At 49.7% G+C, this 18,237-nt stretch overlaps 9 protein-coding genes across 9 annotated transcripts; 4 read left to right on the top strand and 5 right to left on the bottom strand.

Moving 5' to 3' along the window:
- Positions 1–159: 159 nt before the first annotated feature.
- On the bottom strand, positions 160–4,268 carry N7510_004348 (uncharacterized protein; the record flags this gene model as incomplete). The annotated part of the gene is made up of 10 exons (XM_056976274.1): positions 160–1,128; positions 1,179–1,708; positions 2,134–2,165; positions 2,335–2,531; positions 2,598–2,832; positions 2,886–2,951; positions 3,000–3,100; positions 3,151–3,414; positions 3,472–3,730; positions 4,120–4,268. 10 exons carry the CDS (start codon positions 4,266–4,268, stop codon positions 160–162), a joined length of 2,802 nt encoding a protein of 933 aa, XP_056836230.1.
- A 481-nt stretch (positions 4,269–4,749) lies between these two features.
- On the bottom strand, positions 4,750–6,163 carry N7510_004347 (M20 family metallopeptidase; the record flags this gene model as incomplete). Its single annotated transcript, XM_056976273.1, has 4 exons — positions 4,750–4,964; positions 5,015–5,154; positions 5,212–6,020; positions 6,071–6,163. The coding sequence occupies 4 exons, from the start codon at positions 6,161–6,163 to the stop codon at positions 4,750–4,752; spliced, it is 1,257 nt and encodes a 418-aa protein (XP_056836229.1).
- A 531-nt stretch (positions 6,164–6,694) lies between these two features.
- N7510_004346 (uncharacterized protein) lies at positions 6,695–8,484 on the top strand (the record flags this gene model as incomplete). Its single annotated transcript, XM_056976272.1, has 2 exons — positions 6,695–7,930; positions 7,987–8,484. Coding segments are annotated over 2 exons (1,734 nt in total), but the record flags the coding sequence as incomplete, so codon positions are not given.
- A 799-nt stretch (positions 8,485–9,283) lies between these two features.
- Positions 9,284–10,591, top strand: N7510_004345 (uncharacterized protein; the record flags this gene model as incomplete). The annotated part of the gene is made up of 1 exon (XM_056976271.1): positions 9,284–10,591. The coding sequence occupies one exon, from the start codon at positions 9,284–9,286 to the stop codon at positions 10,589–10,591; it is 1,308 nt and encodes a 435-aa protein (XP_056836227.1).
- A 298-nt stretch (positions 10,592–10,889) lies between these two features.
- On the bottom strand, positions 10,890–12,155 carry N7510_004344 (glycoside hydrolase family 7 protein; the record flags this gene model as incomplete). The annotated part of the gene is made up of 1 exon (XM_056976270.1): positions 10,890–12,155. The coding sequence occupies one exon, from the start codon at positions 12,153–12,155 to the stop codon at positions 10,890–10,892; it is 1,266 nt and encodes a 421-aa protein (XP_056836226.1).
- Positions 12,156–13,206: 1,051 nt separating this feature from the next.
- N7510_004343 (uncharacterized protein) lies at positions 13,207–13,875 on the top strand (the record flags this gene model as incomplete). The annotated part of the gene is made up of 1 exon (XM_056976269.1): positions 13,207–13,875. One exon carries the CDS (start codon positions 13,207–13,209, stop codon positions 13,873–13,875), a length of 669 nt encoding a protein of 222 aa, XP_056836225.1.
- Positions 13,876–14,277: 402 nt separating this feature from the next.
- N7510_004342 (C2H2-type zinc finger protein) lies at positions 14,278–16,300 on the bottom strand (the record flags this gene model as incomplete). The annotated part of the gene is made up of 6 exons (XM_056976268.1): positions 14,278–14,384; positions 14,442–14,504; positions 14,553–14,580; positions 14,630–14,706; positions 14,756–14,896; positions 14,956–16,300. The coding sequence occupies 6 exons, from the start codon at positions 16,298–16,300 to the stop codon at positions 14,278–14,280; spliced, it is 1,761 nt and encodes a 586-aa protein (XP_056836224.1).
- Positions 16,301–16,312: 12 nt separating this feature from the next.
- On the bottom strand, positions 16,313–16,630 carry N7510_004341 (uncharacterized protein; the record flags this gene model as incomplete). The annotated part of the gene is made up of 1 exon (XM_056976267.1): positions 16,313–16,630. One exon carries the CDS (start codon positions 16,628–16,630, stop codon positions 16,313–16,315), a length of 318 nt encoding a protein of 105 aa, XP_056836223.1.
- A 991-nt stretch (positions 16,631–17,621) lies between these two features.
- Positions 17,622–18,064, top strand: N7510_004340 (uncharacterized protein; the record flags this gene model as incomplete). The annotated part of the gene is made up of 2 exons (XM_056976266.1): positions 17,622–17,840; positions 17,903–18,064. 2 exons carry the CDS (start codon positions 17,622–17,624, stop codon positions 18,062–18,064), a joined length of 381 nt encoding a protein of 126 aa, XP_056836222.1.
- Between the last annotated feature and the right edge of the window lie 173 nt (positions 18,065–18,237).

Below are 18,237 nucleotides of genomic sequence, written 5' to 3'. Positions count from 1 at the left end.
GTTGAATAGTATTACGCCTTTAATTTTGTATTGTCGGTGACGGTAAACTAAATCGTGGAATTTTCTTCCTTGCTTTCGTAGGCTGTATCTAACCTTCCACTACCAGTTCCCTTCTGCCCGACCCATGATCATCTCGCCTCAGCAAGGCATTGTTCAAGTCTAGTAGATACGACATAATCCGCTATCATCCCAGTTCTCGCTACCGACGCCCTTCCGAACTATAAAGAGATCGTTTGGGTCTCTCTCCGCTTTGATTGCGCGTAGACGAGGATAGGTCGAGCCCCAAAACGACTGCTGGAAGTCAGGCTCATCGGCATCTGCCTCATTCAGATATGCCCCCATTCTGCCTGACTCGACCGATTTCAGCTGTGATACTCGATCTGTAACATTAGCCGCTATAGCATTTTGCTCACTAAAAGACATATTTGCGCTCAATGTCTGTGTAAACATCACATGGACCAGCGTTTCCCTCCAGGCGGGATTAAGTGCAGTTTCCATAGCTCTGTTTCTGGCGACTTTGCCTCCGGAAAGAGCCACTCCGAGGATATAATCATCAAGGCCTATCTCGAGCTTTTCCAAGGCGTTGGTAAGCCTTTGCGAGGATCCAGTCTCAAATAAAGACCGAGACATCAAGTGCGAGCCGACGCGGAGCATTGTGCCGGTCGTGTCATTGCCCCTGAAGAAAGATCTGTACATCTTCGACATGGACGGAAAGGCTTCAGTAGAGTATGAAGGTTCAGCGCCGGTTGCATTCTTCAGGTCCGAAATTAGCGGAGAAAAGAGTGGCTCAACAGCGCTCATGTCGGTTTGGTTGACGAAAAACATATAGAGTGCGCTTGTTGCCTCCGTTTGGCTTTCTGTAACCGGAACTTGCGGTGCAATTAGATAGTACCCACTGCCGCCGTGGTTGTTGAGCTCAACCAGGTGATTATGGAATGCTTGGACACCATTCCAAAACGGACCATTTGATTTACTCAAGGTGTAGTTTGTCGTTGCAAACAGCACTGGGTAATCCGGGTATGCATTCACGGTCACGCTGACCACAACTCCAAATGAACCACCGCCGCCTCCTCGCAGAGCAAAGAATAGATCGGCGTTTTGATACGCATTGGCAAAAATAAGCGTGCCCTGGCAGAATTCTCAGCAATAATAAATATAATCAGAGATTGGGTACTTACATCTGCAATTACTACCTGAAACTCAATGGCGTTATCACTGGCCATACCATGAAGCCAACTCATGATAGAATGGCCTCCACCTTGTATATATCCTCCAGCTGCGCCAACGGTATTGGATGAGCCCCCAACAACCATCAGTCTCTGCGTGCCCAGATATTCATACATCTCGTACAGCTGGACTCCAGCGCCAAGCGTAACGGCCTTCACTCCTTTTGGCGCCTGGATATGAGAAGGAATGTAAGGAACAAAGCTGTCATCGACGGAGATGTCTTTCAGTTGATGGGTGAGAATCTGCAGTGAGTGTGGAGCGGATGAGCGGCCGAGAAAGTCATGTCCACTGTTTTTAATGACTAGCTTAAGATTGTGTTGTGCGCCAAACTTAACCACTGCCTGGATATGCTGAGCTGTCTGTACTTCAGCCGAGAACAACGAAATGCGGCCGTAGGAGCAGCGTGTTGATCGGGACGATTCCATGTAGCATTGTTCTCCCTTCGCTGGCCATGCCTCCCAGTTTTCCCACTGAAGAGCACCTATGTATATCATATAAGCCAATGATTAGAGGTGGGATATTGTTGGGAGATGGAACCTGGTTGCAAAGATCTGAATGATGAGTTGTGTGTATATTGTTGATGGATAGCACACTCGGCGGCACTGAAATTGGGATCATGGCATGGAGATGCAAATGGCTTTACTGCGACTAAGTTCCCTTCAATTGAAGAGTTGAGAGAAGCCCAGTCACGATCGCTTGGCCAGCAAGGTTGATCGGGTTGGCACCGACAAAATGCCGCTTGGGCCCGAAAGCCAGTCAAACTCAGCAGAATGACGCTGAACAGCCACTGCTTCATTTTGGTTTGAAATCATTGATTGCTAAGATTATTATTACCCTATGGCGTTTTGAAGGTATTTGTTTTTCTTGTTGGAATCGAGGAATGTGGAAGATAATTCCAATACCAACCATTGCCGCCAATGACAAAAATGCCCTTTGAGCTAATCGGCCAGATAAATTCCAAAAACCTCTTTGGAATGCTCTATTTCCAACAAAATCATGGTAAAATTGTGGCATTCCCTTATATTGCTTCTGCTCAATCTAAATACCATAGATTCGGACATACCAGCAAACCGGTATATCACCAATCCTAGAACCTAATAAACATACCGGAACTGTATGTTCTCAAAATCAGTCATGTCCACCAGGCCGCTGCTTGGATCTCTGTCGGCGTGTTTCTCGCCAGCGGATTCGGTCTCGATTTCCATGCGATCCCGCCTTCTGTTCTCCCAACGAAGATACCACAGCAATGCAAGACCGTCTACAACACAGACGGCAAGACAAACTATAATTGCCAAAAACCCACTCTATTTTTCAATATTAGTGTTTATCAGAACACAGCTAGACTGGGGACTGGATACTGTAGGACTCACCTGGTATTTGGGCGCTTGCCACGAGAAAAATAGCTGCGGTCCAACAATGTTGCCTGCACAGTACATGACGAAGAAAATAGCACTGACGGTAGCACGCTTTGTGAACCCTCCAACGTTGGAGCTGATCATCGACATGGATATAGGCATTGCGGCAGAGTAGACACCCATGAGAATTAGACCGACGTAGCGCGAGGCTTTAGAGGTTGTCACGAAGACAAGGACAGAACCGATTATACTTAAGCAAGAATTAGTTTGTTTGTGTACCGTAGTACATAAGTCTCCGCATACCTTATTATGGTTACTATAACAATGGCAATACATCGAATTTGGCGCACTCTGGATGTAATAATACCCCTAATAGTGTTAGTCAAACGTATAACAAATGAGAGAGAGAGTACTTACCCGGCCAAAACAAATAGAAATACTATAAATCCACCAGGAATACCTAGCAATAGTGTGTGGAAAACAGAGAAACCAAATCCTTCCAACACCAATCCATTGAACTTTGTGATAATAAACAAGTGTTCACCAAAAAAATTGGATCTGGACTTACCGTAGTATATCCTCCATTCGGAATATCTAACCCAAGGACGAGAATTGCAAGTAACCATGTCTTGACATCTTTGAAAGCTTCCTTAATCTGGACACGGTCAACATGAGTATTCTTGTATCCTGTCTTGTTGGCCTTCAATCTTTCCATCGCGATATATCTCTCTTCCTCCGTTAGGAAGTCGGCATCGGTGGGCGAATTAGGCAAGAAGAAAAACATGACAAGGCCAAAGAGGAAAGTGACAACTCCGAAAATAATGAACAACCACTAAAGATTGCATTAGAAGACCTGTTAAATGCAAATCAACCTATCTGGTGGTCTAACCTGCCATGGCGCCAAGCTACCATGAATCTGCCAAATACCAACTGCAATTAAGTTTCCGAGAATGAGCGAGATTGAATTCCCACAAAACCAAATCCCATGGCGTAATGGTTGCTCGGATGTTCGATACCAGAGGGACGTAAGCAAGGAGAAACCCGGGGACAGGCTGGCCTCTGTACACCCGAGGAAAAATCGGACCACCATAAGCGTAGAAAAATTGGTGGTAGCCGCATGACAAGCAAGAATGATAGCCCAGAGGATGCTGGATTATGGTCAGCAGGATGGCAAGTGCACAAAAGATGGAATAGCCAACAAATTGACTGCTAGATATTTCCCCAAAGGAAATTTGACCATCAACAATGACGCTGGGTACCTGTTGAAATCCCGTCAGCTGGCCCTTTTGATAATGATACGACTACGGATGTCTCACGAAAAAAAGAGGTATCCAAAATAAAACATGCTACCCGCCCAACTATATTCCGAGCCCACTAGATGGAGATCCTCTATAAGTCCCATGAGAGAGGTGTAGCTTAGAGTCTGTTTGTCCAGAAATGCCATCATGTAGGCAATTAGCATTATTGGAAGGACCCTACGTTGTAAATGGTAATTAGGTTTCATCCTCTGCGAATGACACTCAATCGAAGAACTCACCTGAAGTCTATCTTTCGAACGAGTCTCTTCTCGTCTTCATTTGAGTAAGAGGTGGGCGATTGGAGCTGGCTAAGAGCTTCATTATCGAAGCTCTGCTCATCAACTCCATTGCTTGCGTCGCGTGTTTTCTTGCCAAAGAGTTTGGCCATGATAACAGAGGTGTAAAAAAGTGCTGAGTTTTGTATATGTTCGAATAAAGCGTGCAGGCCACTATTTATAAGATTACTCGAGGACCATCTTATCTCAACAAGAAGTGACATGTTAGGGGGTCTTGATAGGGCTTCTCTAGATCAGGTCCATGATAACGGCCCCGGCAGACAGTCACCTTCGACTTCTCTGCTATTGGCTGCATCGGCAAGGCTAGTGGACCTTTGGAGGGTGACGGGGGTGGGGGAGAATCACGGCAGGATCTTGGCTGGGTCTGAGCAAGGCATGCGCGGAGTGTGATTGGATTTAAACAAGATTTAGGTTAATTTTCTCCAGATAACAAGAGTGGGGGAGCTTCTTGAATAGGATGAATGCTTATATGGTCATCTTCTATACCGAGGAATGGCTTACAAAACTTCTACACATTTCCAAATTGATATGCTCGCGTGAACTACTACTCTCGTTCCAACCTTATCTGACCCTTTACTGCTTCTGGAAATCTTTTTTGACTTCCTCGGCAAAGTGATCATCAACCAGGAACTGACAGGCAACAATGGCCATACCCGCAGCGCAGGAAATGCATCGCTGAAACCCCTCAGGTGATCCAGCCCCGCTAGTAAACTGAGGTGTGTGATTGACTCCTTCGGTAGGAATGGTGAAAATCCCATGGAAGCCTGGCACAGCGTAGGATACATTGCCTGGATATTTACGTTAACCTTATTGATGTCATGGAACGAGTGTTACATACCCATGTCGGTCGACGCTCCAGCTAGCGCGCTCTTTTGTCCGGAATTATCAAGCAAAGTATGGTGACCCATTGCTCGCATTGCCGACACATAGCTCTCGCAGATAGGGAGATTCGTCTTCAGGTCATTATACGAAATACCCCTGGGACTGAATTAGTGACTTGGAATGACCAGGCAAATGTGAACAATAGAGGCATACCAGTCGAGTTCAAGCTTACACCCTGTCGCTGTAGCAGCCGCTTCAAAGCATTTGAGCACCTTTTCTGTCAGAGGCTTCAAGGACTTCAAGGTTGGCGATCGGATATAATAATCCACTGTGGCGGACATAGGAATAATGTTTGGTCGATCGCCGCCATTGACAATAACACCATGTATTTTCTGCGTTGGCAGGATTTGTTGTCGAAGAAGAGATATGTTGACATATGCGGCTACCACGGCATCCAGTGCATTGATACCTTCCCAAGGAGCGGCAGCTGCATGTGCAGGCTTGCCCGTGAATGTCGCCTTAACTTTGTCATTGGCAAGGAATCCACCTTCTATCACAGTAGCCATGCTGAAAAGATCCGGGTTGCCCGGCGCCATTGGAACGGGATGGACCATGAGGCATGCGTCTACATTCTTGTAGGCCCCGTTGTCCAGCATACGGACTTTTCCACCACCAGACTCTTCAGCTGGAGTGCCAAGCAGACGTACAGTAAATCCTGATACGCCAGAGGACTCGATCTTTGCCTTCATTGCCTCACAAGTTGCAATGAAGGCTGCGATTGAGCTAGTCGCAATCAGGTTGTGGCCGCAGGCATGCCCGATGCCTGGGAGGGCATCATATTCCGCATTAAACGCGATGACACGTCCACCGCTGCCATGGGTATATTCAACCTCTAAAGCTGTCTCCAGTCCATAGGCATGCCGACGAACCTGGTACCCATCCGACTTCAGACATTCAAATAGCTCACAAATAAGGTCATGGGCACTGTGCTCAGCGTATGCCAGCTCTGGGTTGGACCAGATCTGCGAAGGTTAACTGATGTATGGCCTACTTTTGATAATTGGCAGCTCACCTTGTGATTGATTTCCTTGAGCTGTGCATCATACTTGCGGAGTGCATCCTGCACACTGTCCATAAAGCGTCTCTGAGTTTCTGGGAGATGCATGTTGGTGGGCTTTATCGTAATCCAATGAGAACTCATCAATGACAGGCCATCGTCCAGACCCTTTCATTATATACCCCAACCCAAGCAGTTGGTCGCCCCCGTCTTTTAGTAGGGCTTGCAGTCCCGTGACCGCAGCCGACGCAGCCAATCGGTATTTTGCCCTCGGCAGCTGAGTACAAAAGAGATAAGATATTTCCCCGCCTCCCCGTCCCTTTTTATCATCACTCGGCAAAGATTGTTAAACGGACGGTGCACTGGGTCTCAACTCCAATGACCATCCACGCGCCTCTCTGATAGGGCACCAGCTGGAGGACTGAGAATGGCAGACAAATTGATTGCCGACTACGCGGAAACAACAATGCAGAAGCTCGGAAAGATACGTTCCAAAACTGGTAAGGATCCACCCAAATCGATCATTCTGTTTGTCAATCCGGTGCGTCAGAGCTAATTGCCAGCCCAGGATGTCGGTCGTGTAGAATCCGCAAGGTGAAATGCGACGAGGAAAAGCTCCGGGTTGATGGTCATGCAGAGTCACAATGCAAAAGATGCGTGAGGGCGGGAATCCGGTGTGAATGGAAGAGCGGACCAATTCCGCGACGGCCAACACGACCTCTACCTTTGAAAAAAAGCGAGGCAGACGGCAAGGGTGGCAGTGATAGTATTCCGTCCACCAAAATCGTGAGGAAACGTCCAATCGGCCCATCGAATCCCTGCCCGCTGCTACCGGCACAAAATCCTGGGATTGCAGATCATGGGTGCAGTCTTCAAGCGGCCAACTCTCTGCGTTTGTCTGCTTTTGATAGGCGTTGCCTAGAATACCTCCAAGATTCGTTCTTGGTGGTTGTGCTCGGAAAGCATTGGCCGTGGTCGATTGTCTCTTATATGTATCACAAAATCGCTGTCAAAGAGCCCATGGTCATGAGCATGATGCTAGCCACTGCGGCTAGTGAGATTTACCGAGCAAAAGCCCATGGCGGACATGTTTCTTGTGGGAAGCACAGCTCGGCTCTATCGGACATGGATGGACAAGTGCACTACGGAAGAGCTTTGTCGGAACTCCGTGAAGCTTTAAAACAAGATGCAAAACCTACGACAAGAGTTGAGGCCATCTTCATTACCCTTTGGTTGATGATCGACTATGAGGGTCGGTTTGGAAGTGGTGATTCGGCAATCAACATTCATATCCGTGGAATTGAAAGCTTGCTTCATAACCATGTTGTACCACTACTCAAATTTCAGGCATCTTCCACCCCTGAAATTACATCTGAGAGCAGAGACCCAGAGATTCCGCCACAAGCGCATATCCACACTTCCCATTCAAATGACCTGGAGACTACATCGTCTGGCTTACAATCCGGCCCTCCATTGGATGGATTCTACCACACCTCAATTCCATTATTCATACTTTGGACACTATACTTCTTCACGCCAGCAGCTCTCTTTTTCGGTTCAGGATCGACGCGTCTAGATACAGATCTCTTCCGGTTTCTACTCTGCGCAGACCCCGAAAAGAGATTGCCATTAAGCCTAACGGAGCTCTATCGGTTGAGCAGACAATCGCCTGCTCGTTTCTGGGGCGAGGAATACCCTCTCAGCGCCCGATTGGATGACCAAGAGAACCTCCCAGGTCTGACATTGTACCACCACAGCCATGTTGTCCAATTTAAAATCACCGAGCTGTTCAAGCACGGGACAATGCCAGATGCACCGTCTGGGGAGGAATCCCCATACCAGCGGATAATCGGCGAAATTAATACTTTGTCTGTCGTGCGTTCTCCCAACCCAATGCTAAGATGTTGCGAGACTGAGCAAGTTCAATGCAGGAATACGACACCGTTCTCACCACTGCCGAAACCTCACGTTCCTGCGAAACCATTGGTGAAGGCCGTCGTGTGATGGAAACCATTTACTGGTCGTCGATAACTTACTACAGTACCATCGTCTACTTCTACCTTTGCTTCCAGGATCTGCTTGACAACCACAGTGGATCGAATTCTGTGCCGTTTGATCGCAGCAACAAATTGATCCCGCTCAGTGCTGCAGTCTCACAAGTCCTTGAACTAAGTCTGAAGCTTCACCGCAGCCGACCCCATCTCATGGTTCGAATTACCTGGCCCTTATTTATCGCTGGAGTCGCGACTTCCGATAAGATATACCGGGACTGGGTGTCGATCAGGCTGCGGGAACTGAGCCAGTACGGGCAGAACTTCAGTCGGGTCAGCAATCGGTTTGATGAGATAATTCAGGGAAGCGAATTGTATCTCTATCGGAGAAGCGATCGACAAGTTTTGGCAAGCCCCAGGAGGGACACGCCTGTTCCTTGTTCGTAATTAGCAAGGGCATGTTGCTAAAGATAGCGAAGGCACTTCGGGGCAGATGCTCTTCCAGCCTTTCTCACCGCAACTCTGGGTCTAGGATCAGAACAACTCTGCTTCTCTAGTCAAGGGGTTGCGAGGGCTGGGCTGACGAGCGTTCCTGCATGTCTTACATGTTCCCTTGATCCCATGGGCGTTTCGGGGCCGCGTGGTGTACGTGGTGCATGGCTGGGCCTACATGTTAAACATGTGGAATACGTGCAGTTGGCCTTGTAATTCTCGATTGAGGATTTATGCATGGTGCTTAAGGTTGATCGCCCGGGAATGCGATTAACCCTTTCGGGGGAGGATCGACGCTGCAGGTTGGATGTGGAGTTGATCCTGCATAAATCCAAGACAGGCACAACTCTGTAAGACATCAAGGTGCACTACATATGGCTCATACTAATGTTCGCAGCCCGCTGAAATCATTGTGCAGCCGTGTTGCAGAGCTGTTCTCCCCGCAAGGCAGAAGAGATTCGACGCACGTTCACTGCTGTCCCTTGCAGATCGAATCGCGCCCCCCGCCCAGACAGCGTGATGCATTTGGCTCGAGCTAGGGTAGACAGCTCTGCAAGCTGTTCTAGAAGCAAGAGCATGGCTGTGGTATGAAGTGCTAGGCCCTGCAAGCGGAGGTATAAATACAGCCTGCTCGACCAGCTTTGGTTTTCATCTCCAGCCAGCACAGCTCTCGAGATCATATTCGAGAACACTCCCATTTTCTTCTTTTTCCCTAGTGAAGTCAGCAAGTCTCGACACCATCAACATGCGCTACTCCTGGATCGATGGCCTTCTCTTCTTGGCCGCCTCTCCCTTGACGGCCCTCGCCGTCCCTATCGCTCCCAGCTTTATGCCCGGAGAGACCTATCCCCACAACGGAGTCGGGGTTGGGGGTGTTGGGGCTGCGAGACCCGGGTTCGGCACTCCTGGCGTGGGCGTTCCGGGTGTGGGCGCTGGCGCAGGTCTCGGCGCTGGTCTGGGCGCAGGCGTCGGAGCAGGCGTCGGGGCTGGAGTTGGTGCAGGAGTTGGTGCTGGCCTCGGCGCCGGCGCCCTCAACGCAGGCAACGTGCACCTGCGCCGGAACTGGCGCGGAGGATTCCGCCGCCCGAACTGGGAACACCGCACTCTGAACGCGCTGACGCATCCTCATATCAATCTGGCGCGCAACTATGACGGCTACCGCGACGGCGAGGAACGCTACATTGACAACGAAGTGATCCACGTACCTACTCCCTCGGTCACTCTTGAGCGCAAGTGGTACCGCGGCAATGAGTACAACCCCAACAACGACAATGACTACGGTGTTGTTGAGGAGGGCGAGCTCGACCTGCCTACGACCGTGCATCTGGACCGCAAGTGGTACCGAGAGGGCGAGCCCGGCTACAATAATGGCTACGGCGAGGAAGGCTACAATGGCGAGGAGGAGATCGATATTCCCTCGGTGACTCTGGAGCGCAAGTGGTACAACAATGGTGAGCAATATGGCGAGAACAACTGGAACGAGGGTTACAACAATGGCTACAACAACGAGGGCTACAACAACAACGAGTGGAACAACGAGTGGAACAACGGCGAAACCACTCTTGAGGTGCCCACTCCGTCGGCGGTCGTGCTGAAGCGCAACTGGATCCAGCACACCAACGCATGGTGGAACTCTGACCGCGGCTGCAACGGCAACAACTGGAACTGTGATAACGAGTGGAACGGAAACTACAACAATGGTCAGTGGAACAATGGCTACCGCGGCGTGCGTCCTATCCCCTCATCGGTCGTGATTGCTCGCAACTGGAACGGCAACGGCAACTACAACAACGGCCAGTGGAACAACGGCCAGTACAACAACGGTCAGTACAACAACGGTCAGTGGAATAACGGCTACAACAACGGCCAGTGGAACAACGGCTATAACAACGGCCAGTGGAACAACGGCTACAACAACGGCCAGTTGAACGGCTATAACAACGGGTACAACAATGGTCAGTGGAACAGCGCGGCCTACCCCTCGGCCACTCCTGGTATCCAGATCGGCACAAACTATGTACGGGATGCTGCTACTGATGTCACTGAAGAGTAAACTTGTTGGTCCTCGCTCGCTTGAATTAGTTTTGGCAAGGTATGTGCTAAATCAACCCAGTGAATGGAAACTCAACTAATCGAGATCCAGTCGATAGAAAGTAATGTGTTGATTGAAGAGGTTCGAGTGAAATGATGGCAACATGGAATTGATTTCCATGAGAACATGAACTGGATACGCTCATTATGACAGATGGCTTGACGAAGAATGGATGGAATGCAGAAACGCAGCGTTGATAGCGGGGTCTCTACCAGTGACAACGAAGACGAGAATGATACTTTGGTTTTGATTTGAACATCTACCTGTATGAATAAGTAGACCCAATATCCCCCCACCGAATATTCGAAAACGTCACCGATGTATATGGATATTGTGCCTCGATAATCGCAGGATTCCCTTGGGTGCTATTGCAAGGCCCTGCACTGCCGCTATCGAGCCAGTTCATGAAGGCACCCGAGTCATTCCAGATACTGAAAATGAGAACCATGCCGCGGGCCAGAGCACGACCCATCTGCGGCAGACCACCCATTTGCTCAAAGTACGAGGCCGAGTTCTTACAATAGGCGTTGGTGATAGAGTCGATCTCGGTGCCGGACACCTCTGTAATGGCATTTTCGATCACCCTGCCATCCTGAACATACAAACGACGGATCTGCGCCAATGTCCCTCGCGTAGTATGATCGTTGGTCAGAAACTGCGTTGTCACTGTGAAAGGGCGGTTCGTATCGACCGTCAAGCCGCGGCCGTAGTAGTCGTGGTCTCCCAGTGCGTAGGCGTTATATCCGCATCCATCCTTATCGCAGACACCATCGCTCCCACAAAGGTCACCTTCGCACTCGTATAGCCGAGTGATATTGCATGCATGGGGTGTGTACGCAGTGGCAAGGGCATTGGCCTCCCACAAGTCCATTTCGTTGCAACATGAACCAGCGCCGTCAATATTAGCGACCCCGTTGATCCAGGGGTCATTCGAGCACTGAGCATCACAGTATCCCGTACCATATCGTGCACCGGCAGGATTCAGCTTGCTGCGTCCACCATTGACTAGCATCTCAGACAGATACAGCGCGCCGTTCATGCCACACACGAGTGTAGAAGCATCTACATCAAAGCTAATCTCCTGGTTGAGCAACTGCAGCATGTTGTAGTTTTCTCCAGTTTCATCAAGTAGATAAACCCGAGGCGAGACAGATGTTATCACACCATTTGTCTCCATATACTGCTGCAGAGTTAGAGCATCGCCGCTCGTGCGAACTCCATTGGCGGCATAGTCCACACCATCAACAGCACAGTTCTTGGCACAGGCTTCCTCTGTTGCGCAAAGGTCTGGGTTGAGGCCGCTATCCCAGTCGCCGCATGAGACGTTACTGTCTCCGACTTCGTGAATTGGGTGGCTCATTGCATCCAATACCACGGAGGTATACTGAGAGACGCAGCCGTGTCTCTCGCTGCATTTCCATGTTTGGAGCTTGGGGTGCATTTCAGGGATTGGCCCCATTTGCTGCGCGGTGATAAGAGGGGAAAGAGCTAGGGCTGTGGCTGCCAGCCGTTGATGCTGGACCATGGTTGGCGAATTAGTGTGGAGTGTGAGGTCAGTCAATCTATTGAGTTGTATAGACCAGGGAGATTAACCAGTATATATAATCGTGAGCTATCAATATGTCCAATTTGTTTGCATGAACCCAATACTCTTTAGACGAGGCCCTCTCCGATCAACAGGGGTATCCTGAAGAAGAGGGGTCTAATTTCTTGGCTATGGCATGCCACTATACAATTTCCCACCAATTCAGGCTCGCTAAACTCGGCGCGGCGGTCCGGCCGAGTTTCTTCACACTAATATGCTAAAACGGCCGCGGGTGATCCCCGCATGGTGTTTTGTTTTGGGGAGATTTAGCCGGGCCATTCGAAGTTCAGATTGGCGAGCAGACAGAGACCCAATCCTGCTCACTTCATACCCAGTGCTCTCTGGGCAGCCGTTTTTTTAAGTTTCGCCGGCTTACTCTTTGCTCGCAACTGGGATTACCGCAAGTTAAACATTGCGTTCAGTGATAGTCGCCCCAGCCGGGAGAGTGAGACTGCCGTGAAGGATGATCCCTCTAGTGTTGTTCTAGCTCCTTAGACCTTCAGAGGATCCCTACAGTCGGATGATTAGAATTTCATTTTTCATCTATAGGTCATTTCCAACACTTTCTCTCTCTCTCTCTCTCTCTCTCTCTCTCCTGTTGTTTTCCAGGTTAATGTTCACCAAGTAGTCAAGTTATTGCGCAGTTGGTTGTTTGAACACCAGTTTTGCTTTGGTTTTTGGGTCTTTATTTGGAATTGGACATGCTTTTCATTTTAAGAGTACATTGATATTGAATCACATTTGGATTCAAAACAAAGTTCTAATAGCGCTCCGGCTAATTGTTTGCACCTGTCAACGAGCGCAACCGTTAACTCTCTGCGCAGATCAATAATACTTACATTACTCTACACGTATGCTTTCCAGCCCTAGTGAAGATCCAGGCTTATCGCACGTGCCGATTAGATCATATAAATGATGTCACCTTTCCCGGTCACTCTCCCTTGATCGAAAACAACTGATCAACTCCAACCGTCGAGTCACACGTACCAGCATGTTCTCCAGTCAATCTCTTCGCGGTAACCAGGGCACGCTTCTGTTCCATCGTCGCATCTTTCTAGCCAAGGACCTGCATCGTGTTAGCCTCCTAGCACAGCGTTCCCTCCGCAATGGATACAGCAGTGCAACTAGCACACGCCGAACAAATGCCGCCCAAAAACCCATTCAATCATCGGCATCTCTTCGCTCAATCCGCCCATCACCAAGACCCCAAATTTCCCTAGCTCCACAGCTCGCATTAACATCCACAATCCGCACCTTCATGTCGCCAAACGCAACAAGCGGCAAATCCGAAGCGGACCTCCTCGTCGAAGAGCTCCAGGAGCTGTACGAAGTTGCGAAGGACGAATTCGAGATCGCGACCGACAGCACAGAAGCAGCAACTATCTACGCAGCGTCGGACCGCGAGTCGGCGCGTGATGCACTCAGCCAGCTCACCGCTGTGTATAACCTGTATACCACTGGTGATACGCAAGTACATGTGACGGAGGGACAGGCGAATGCGGAGGGAAGTGGGGAGGCCGGTCCGGCTATTGAAACGATGCATGATCCTGCGGAGATTTCGCAGGCCGTTAGGGATGAGGTGAAGAAGAGAGTTGCGCAGCGGGTTAGAGAGTTGGTTAATGCTGTGGAGGTGTTGGAGGAGAAGGCGAAGGCGGATTGAAGTGGGTAATTAGGAGTGTAGTATTATATGTTGTTACTGGTGGTATTTATAGGCATAGAGAGGAGGACAGTTCGTAGAGCTGGACCACACATGTTGAAGATGTGATCCAGGTTTGGATTGTATCAAGTATCATAAAATCATTATTATGCGAACCAGACATTCCCACTTGCTGCAAATGGATCCAGCCAATAACCAGTGCTTCATTATTCTTGAAGCCATTAGATGGTCGATAAGTTGCCCAAGCTAAGTTCTGCCTCGAGTAACACAAATGGATCTTTTTTTTGGTGGTTGCCGTGAAATCGCCCAGACGAGAAACCGGCCCAGTCATCAATCAATTATACGCCAACCACATAGACTCACTCATTTCAATCATAAGGACATGGCAATCGCACATCTTGAGACCTAAACAACGGAAAAGGGGGTAAGGCTGAATTGGTCTGAGCGTGGTGATGACAGGGTCGAAGAGGATTCTTGTTTGTGTGTAGTCCGCATATGGCGTTTCAATTGATCTGCCCGAATAGCCAAAATAAGTATTTGTCCAACAAGAAGACAGCCTGAAAACGTACCTGGTCGAGTAAAGCTCTTCGTGCACCCTAGGAAATGGCATTTGTGTTTTCGTTCACCATGTGCTGGGCACAGTTAGTACGAGGTTCTTTGCGTCTTGGGTAAGAACATACTTAGTCGATGACTGGACATATTCGAGGACTGGGATATTGTCAGTATATTGGCAATGACCAAAACAGAAACAACTCACATCGCCGGTCTCAAATGTACACCCTGGGTAGGTGCACTTGAAAGGCTTTTCGCCAGTATGCGTTCGCGAATGAGTTTCTAGGTCCATTAGCTTGTGATACAAGGAGACAAAGGGACAGAAACATACTCAGCTCGCTGCTATCAGTAAATGATTTGCGGCAATATTTACATTGGTACGGCTTGTCGCCACGATGGCTTCGCTCGTGTCGATCCAAGGTCGTCTGTCTGGCGAAGATTTTGCCACAAACAGAGCACTTGAAGTTCTTGTCTAATAGATGGGTATAGTCAGCACTAGATTTTATTACCAATATAAAGGGGCCGTCGTACAGTTACTATGGGTCAGGAAGTGACCCTGGAGTTTTGACTTTTGCGAGAATGGTTCATCTGGACGATGGCATCCTTCCCAGCGGCAATAGTAACCGTTCCCCTTGGCGCCTTCGATGGTGTTAATGTGGCTGGAGATAAGATGCTCTTGAAGAGCACCGGCACTCGAGAAGGTGACTCCACAGGCAGTCTTGACCCCGTGAAAATCGTGTGTCCATTTGCAGGTATGTAGGTGATTGTCCTCGGAAGAAAAGTCCGGGGTGGTCAGGACTGATGATACACTCCGGTCGAGGGGTGGTGGAGTCTCTGCTGGACTGGATAAGAGGTGCGAGCTGACACTGGACCGGGACTGGCGGGAATAAGGAGAATACGGGCTAGCGTGAGAGTGTGCATGAACTCGACATCGGTGATTAGTGCGGTGGGGCCCTTTCATGAAAGCCTGAAGGTTGAGGTCATTCGGGTTTTTGATTTGACCATGGGTATGAGAATGGTCTGGGTGGAAACAGTTGACTGGTGAATCGACTTTCGGGCCTTCAAAACGGTTCTGGCACTCATTTTGGTCGAGTGCGTGTTGGTCATGGCAAATCGAGAAAGTCGGACACACCCCAAGCATATGGAAGACGTCGGTAGGGTTGACATCGGTCTGTACTGGAAATGGAGGGTTTGTGAACAGCCCCTGCAAGTCTCTCTGAAAATCATCACAGCCAAAGTGGCTGGACACATTATTATCACAATGGGCGGTGTGTGCTTGATATGATGAGAGGAAGTCATTTTGATGACTCGGGTCGACTGGTAAAGGCATAGGATGACAATGCCCTGCTACCTTCCCCGAATGATCAAGAAGACTCTGATCCATCGTTGCCGAAGGGACGAAGCATGAGGCATCTAGGGAAGCGAGAGTACTGAGACCAAACAGGGAATCAAAACTATAATCCTGACCCTCGGTTCCGTCGCAGCAATGCTCATCGAAGCAGGCTTGGGCCGTATCCTCGCAGTGAGTATCGTCACAGTGTGTGTCGTCGCAGTGAGTATCGTCGCAGTGAGTATCCTCGCAGTGTGTGTCATCACAATGCGCCACCGAGCACACGGTCGAAGCGTCGCAATCCACGAAGCCGTCGCAAACCGACCCACACTCTAACGGGCACTCATCAACATGGCAATCATCCACATCGCAGCAAGCTTCATCAACACTGCACCGTGCAAGAGAGGTGGTATGTTCGTGGTCTGCGCAGGTCCACTGGGGCAGAGACTGATCTGCCAAGGTGTCGACGGCGTCCTTACCGTCTATATGAAATGCCTCCCAGTGGCATTCCAGACAGAAATTGTCTCCTTGGGGTTGAGAAGACATGATGGGCGGTGCTTAAGATATGTGCGGGGCTGAAATGGAGTCGGGACAATCGGAAGCAGCAGGATCAAGCAGCAAGGAATATGGGGAGAATGTAGTGGAGGATCCGAGGGTAAGACCGCCGGTGGGATCGTGCGTGATAGCAGCCAGGTACAGGATGCCGGCTGCCAGTATCGCCACACCAGACTCCGCCACAGGGCCTGTCTCGTAGGAAAGAATGTCGATTATCCACACAGGATCGTCTCCGGCGCAAAGTTCCAGACTTGGGTCATAGGCTGGCGGGATGCGTATTACGTCGGCCGGGAGAATGTACACGATAGGTCGAATTGACATGCAGCAAGCGTAGAGGACCTTGCGAAAGTATCGATGGAGGGGAACAGAGGGCGCAAGGGCCGGGCAGTGACCGGATGTGAGGACAGTGAGGACCGTGGTGGCCCGTGGGGACCTTGGGGGAAAACGCGATCGAGGTGGGGAGCAAATCGCATGGCGTGCGATGACCAGCGGTCACGCTGTCGTCATGGCCAATGTCACGGTCGGCTGACGGGAGACGTCCATTATTATTATCGACAGGGTTACCAACAGAGTAGTACTGGATAGAAGGTTGCTTTCTCTTCCGTGTTCCGCATGCGCTCGACGCAGAATTTCGAATGACTAATGGGGAGATCCCGTGACTGACGATAAGGTGATCTTGTAGGTTCCTATAGTGGGGAGATAACTAGCCTATAAAGCGGGAAATTAATCAAGCTGATTATTCCTGTGGGGTATTGCGATAGAACTAATAGGTGAAGGAACCCAAGACAGGAGTGGACTTAGTCTTGCATCGTTCATCTCCCCTACACTTCTCACTATCAGCGACCTTGTTCTCCCACTGATATCCACGGGCAAGAGATAAGTTTAATCTCTTTATGAGCTTCAAATATGAATCCTGGAGTCGATCAATGTTAAAATAATTCCAACCCCCATCAATACAATATATCGTATAGACTGTTTACCTCACATATCAACAAAATCAAACCATAGGGCCAGAAATAGGTGTACAGTGTACACTCCCGGCCCTGATACACCCCCACGTGCTCACCGCCTTTGCCCCGGATCGTCACTCGATTATCACATCACAGCTTATCTCGACACGACAACACTTCAACTCATCAACTATTGCATGGTTCAACTTCCATTCGGGAACAAAGTACTGATTCTTTAGTCAATTTCATACATATAATCTCATCCCATCCCCTCGCTCACCCCCGCGTTCCCCGTCCCCGTCCCAGCCCACACCAAACCAAAACAAACCCCGCCGCTAGACTTCCCAGCGCTATCAACAAAAATGGGCAGCCTCTGCTCGCGCGAATCCGACAATTTCGCTCAGCCCGGACGAGTAGTTGGCACCACATCCTCTAGCCAAAACGACCCAGCACCCCGCGCCCCACTCCCACCCAAGACAAACTGGAAGTCTTCTCCAGGCCGGACCCTTGGGGCGAGTACACCAGGATCGGGCGAGGCAGGGCCGGATGAAGCGAGGGCGAATGCCGCGATTGCAGCGCAGGTAAGAATAGATTCCTTCTGTGAGCAGAGGCCTCTGGGAGAACAGAACCTGACGGGATATAGAAACGAGCGGAAAACGCATCCGCGGCGAATAAAGGGAAGCTTGGATCCAAGCTTGCGGCGCAGAAGGCTCAGACTCAGACTCAAGCGTTGAGTGAGGCAAGTCGGACAGAGAGGGCGGCGAGGGATGCTGATGAGAGTGAGGCGGCGAGGAGATGGGATTGAATTTGGTCTTCCTTTTTCCGGGTACGAGTGCGATATGTATATCGGGCATTACAAGTGTCTGGATTTGCTTCAGCTGGCAAGCGGTTTTCTTTTTCATAAGCTCTGCTTGACATCTTCATGTGATGGTCATTTGATGCGGCGTTTTTCTGTTGGCGTTCATTTCGACTCTCCAG

Source organism: Penicillium lagena (assembly GCF_028827675.1).
Source record: "Penicillium lagena strain IBT 129212 chromosome Unknown utg000002l_segment0_segment0, whole genome shotgun sequence".
Lineage (NCBI taxonomy): Eukaryota > Fungi > Ascomycota > Eurotiomycetes > Eurotiales > Aspergillaceae > Penicillium > Penicillium lagena.
The sequence above is the reverse complement of the archived record's forward strand: the minus strand, read 5'-3'. Positions and strand labels throughout refer to the sequence as shown.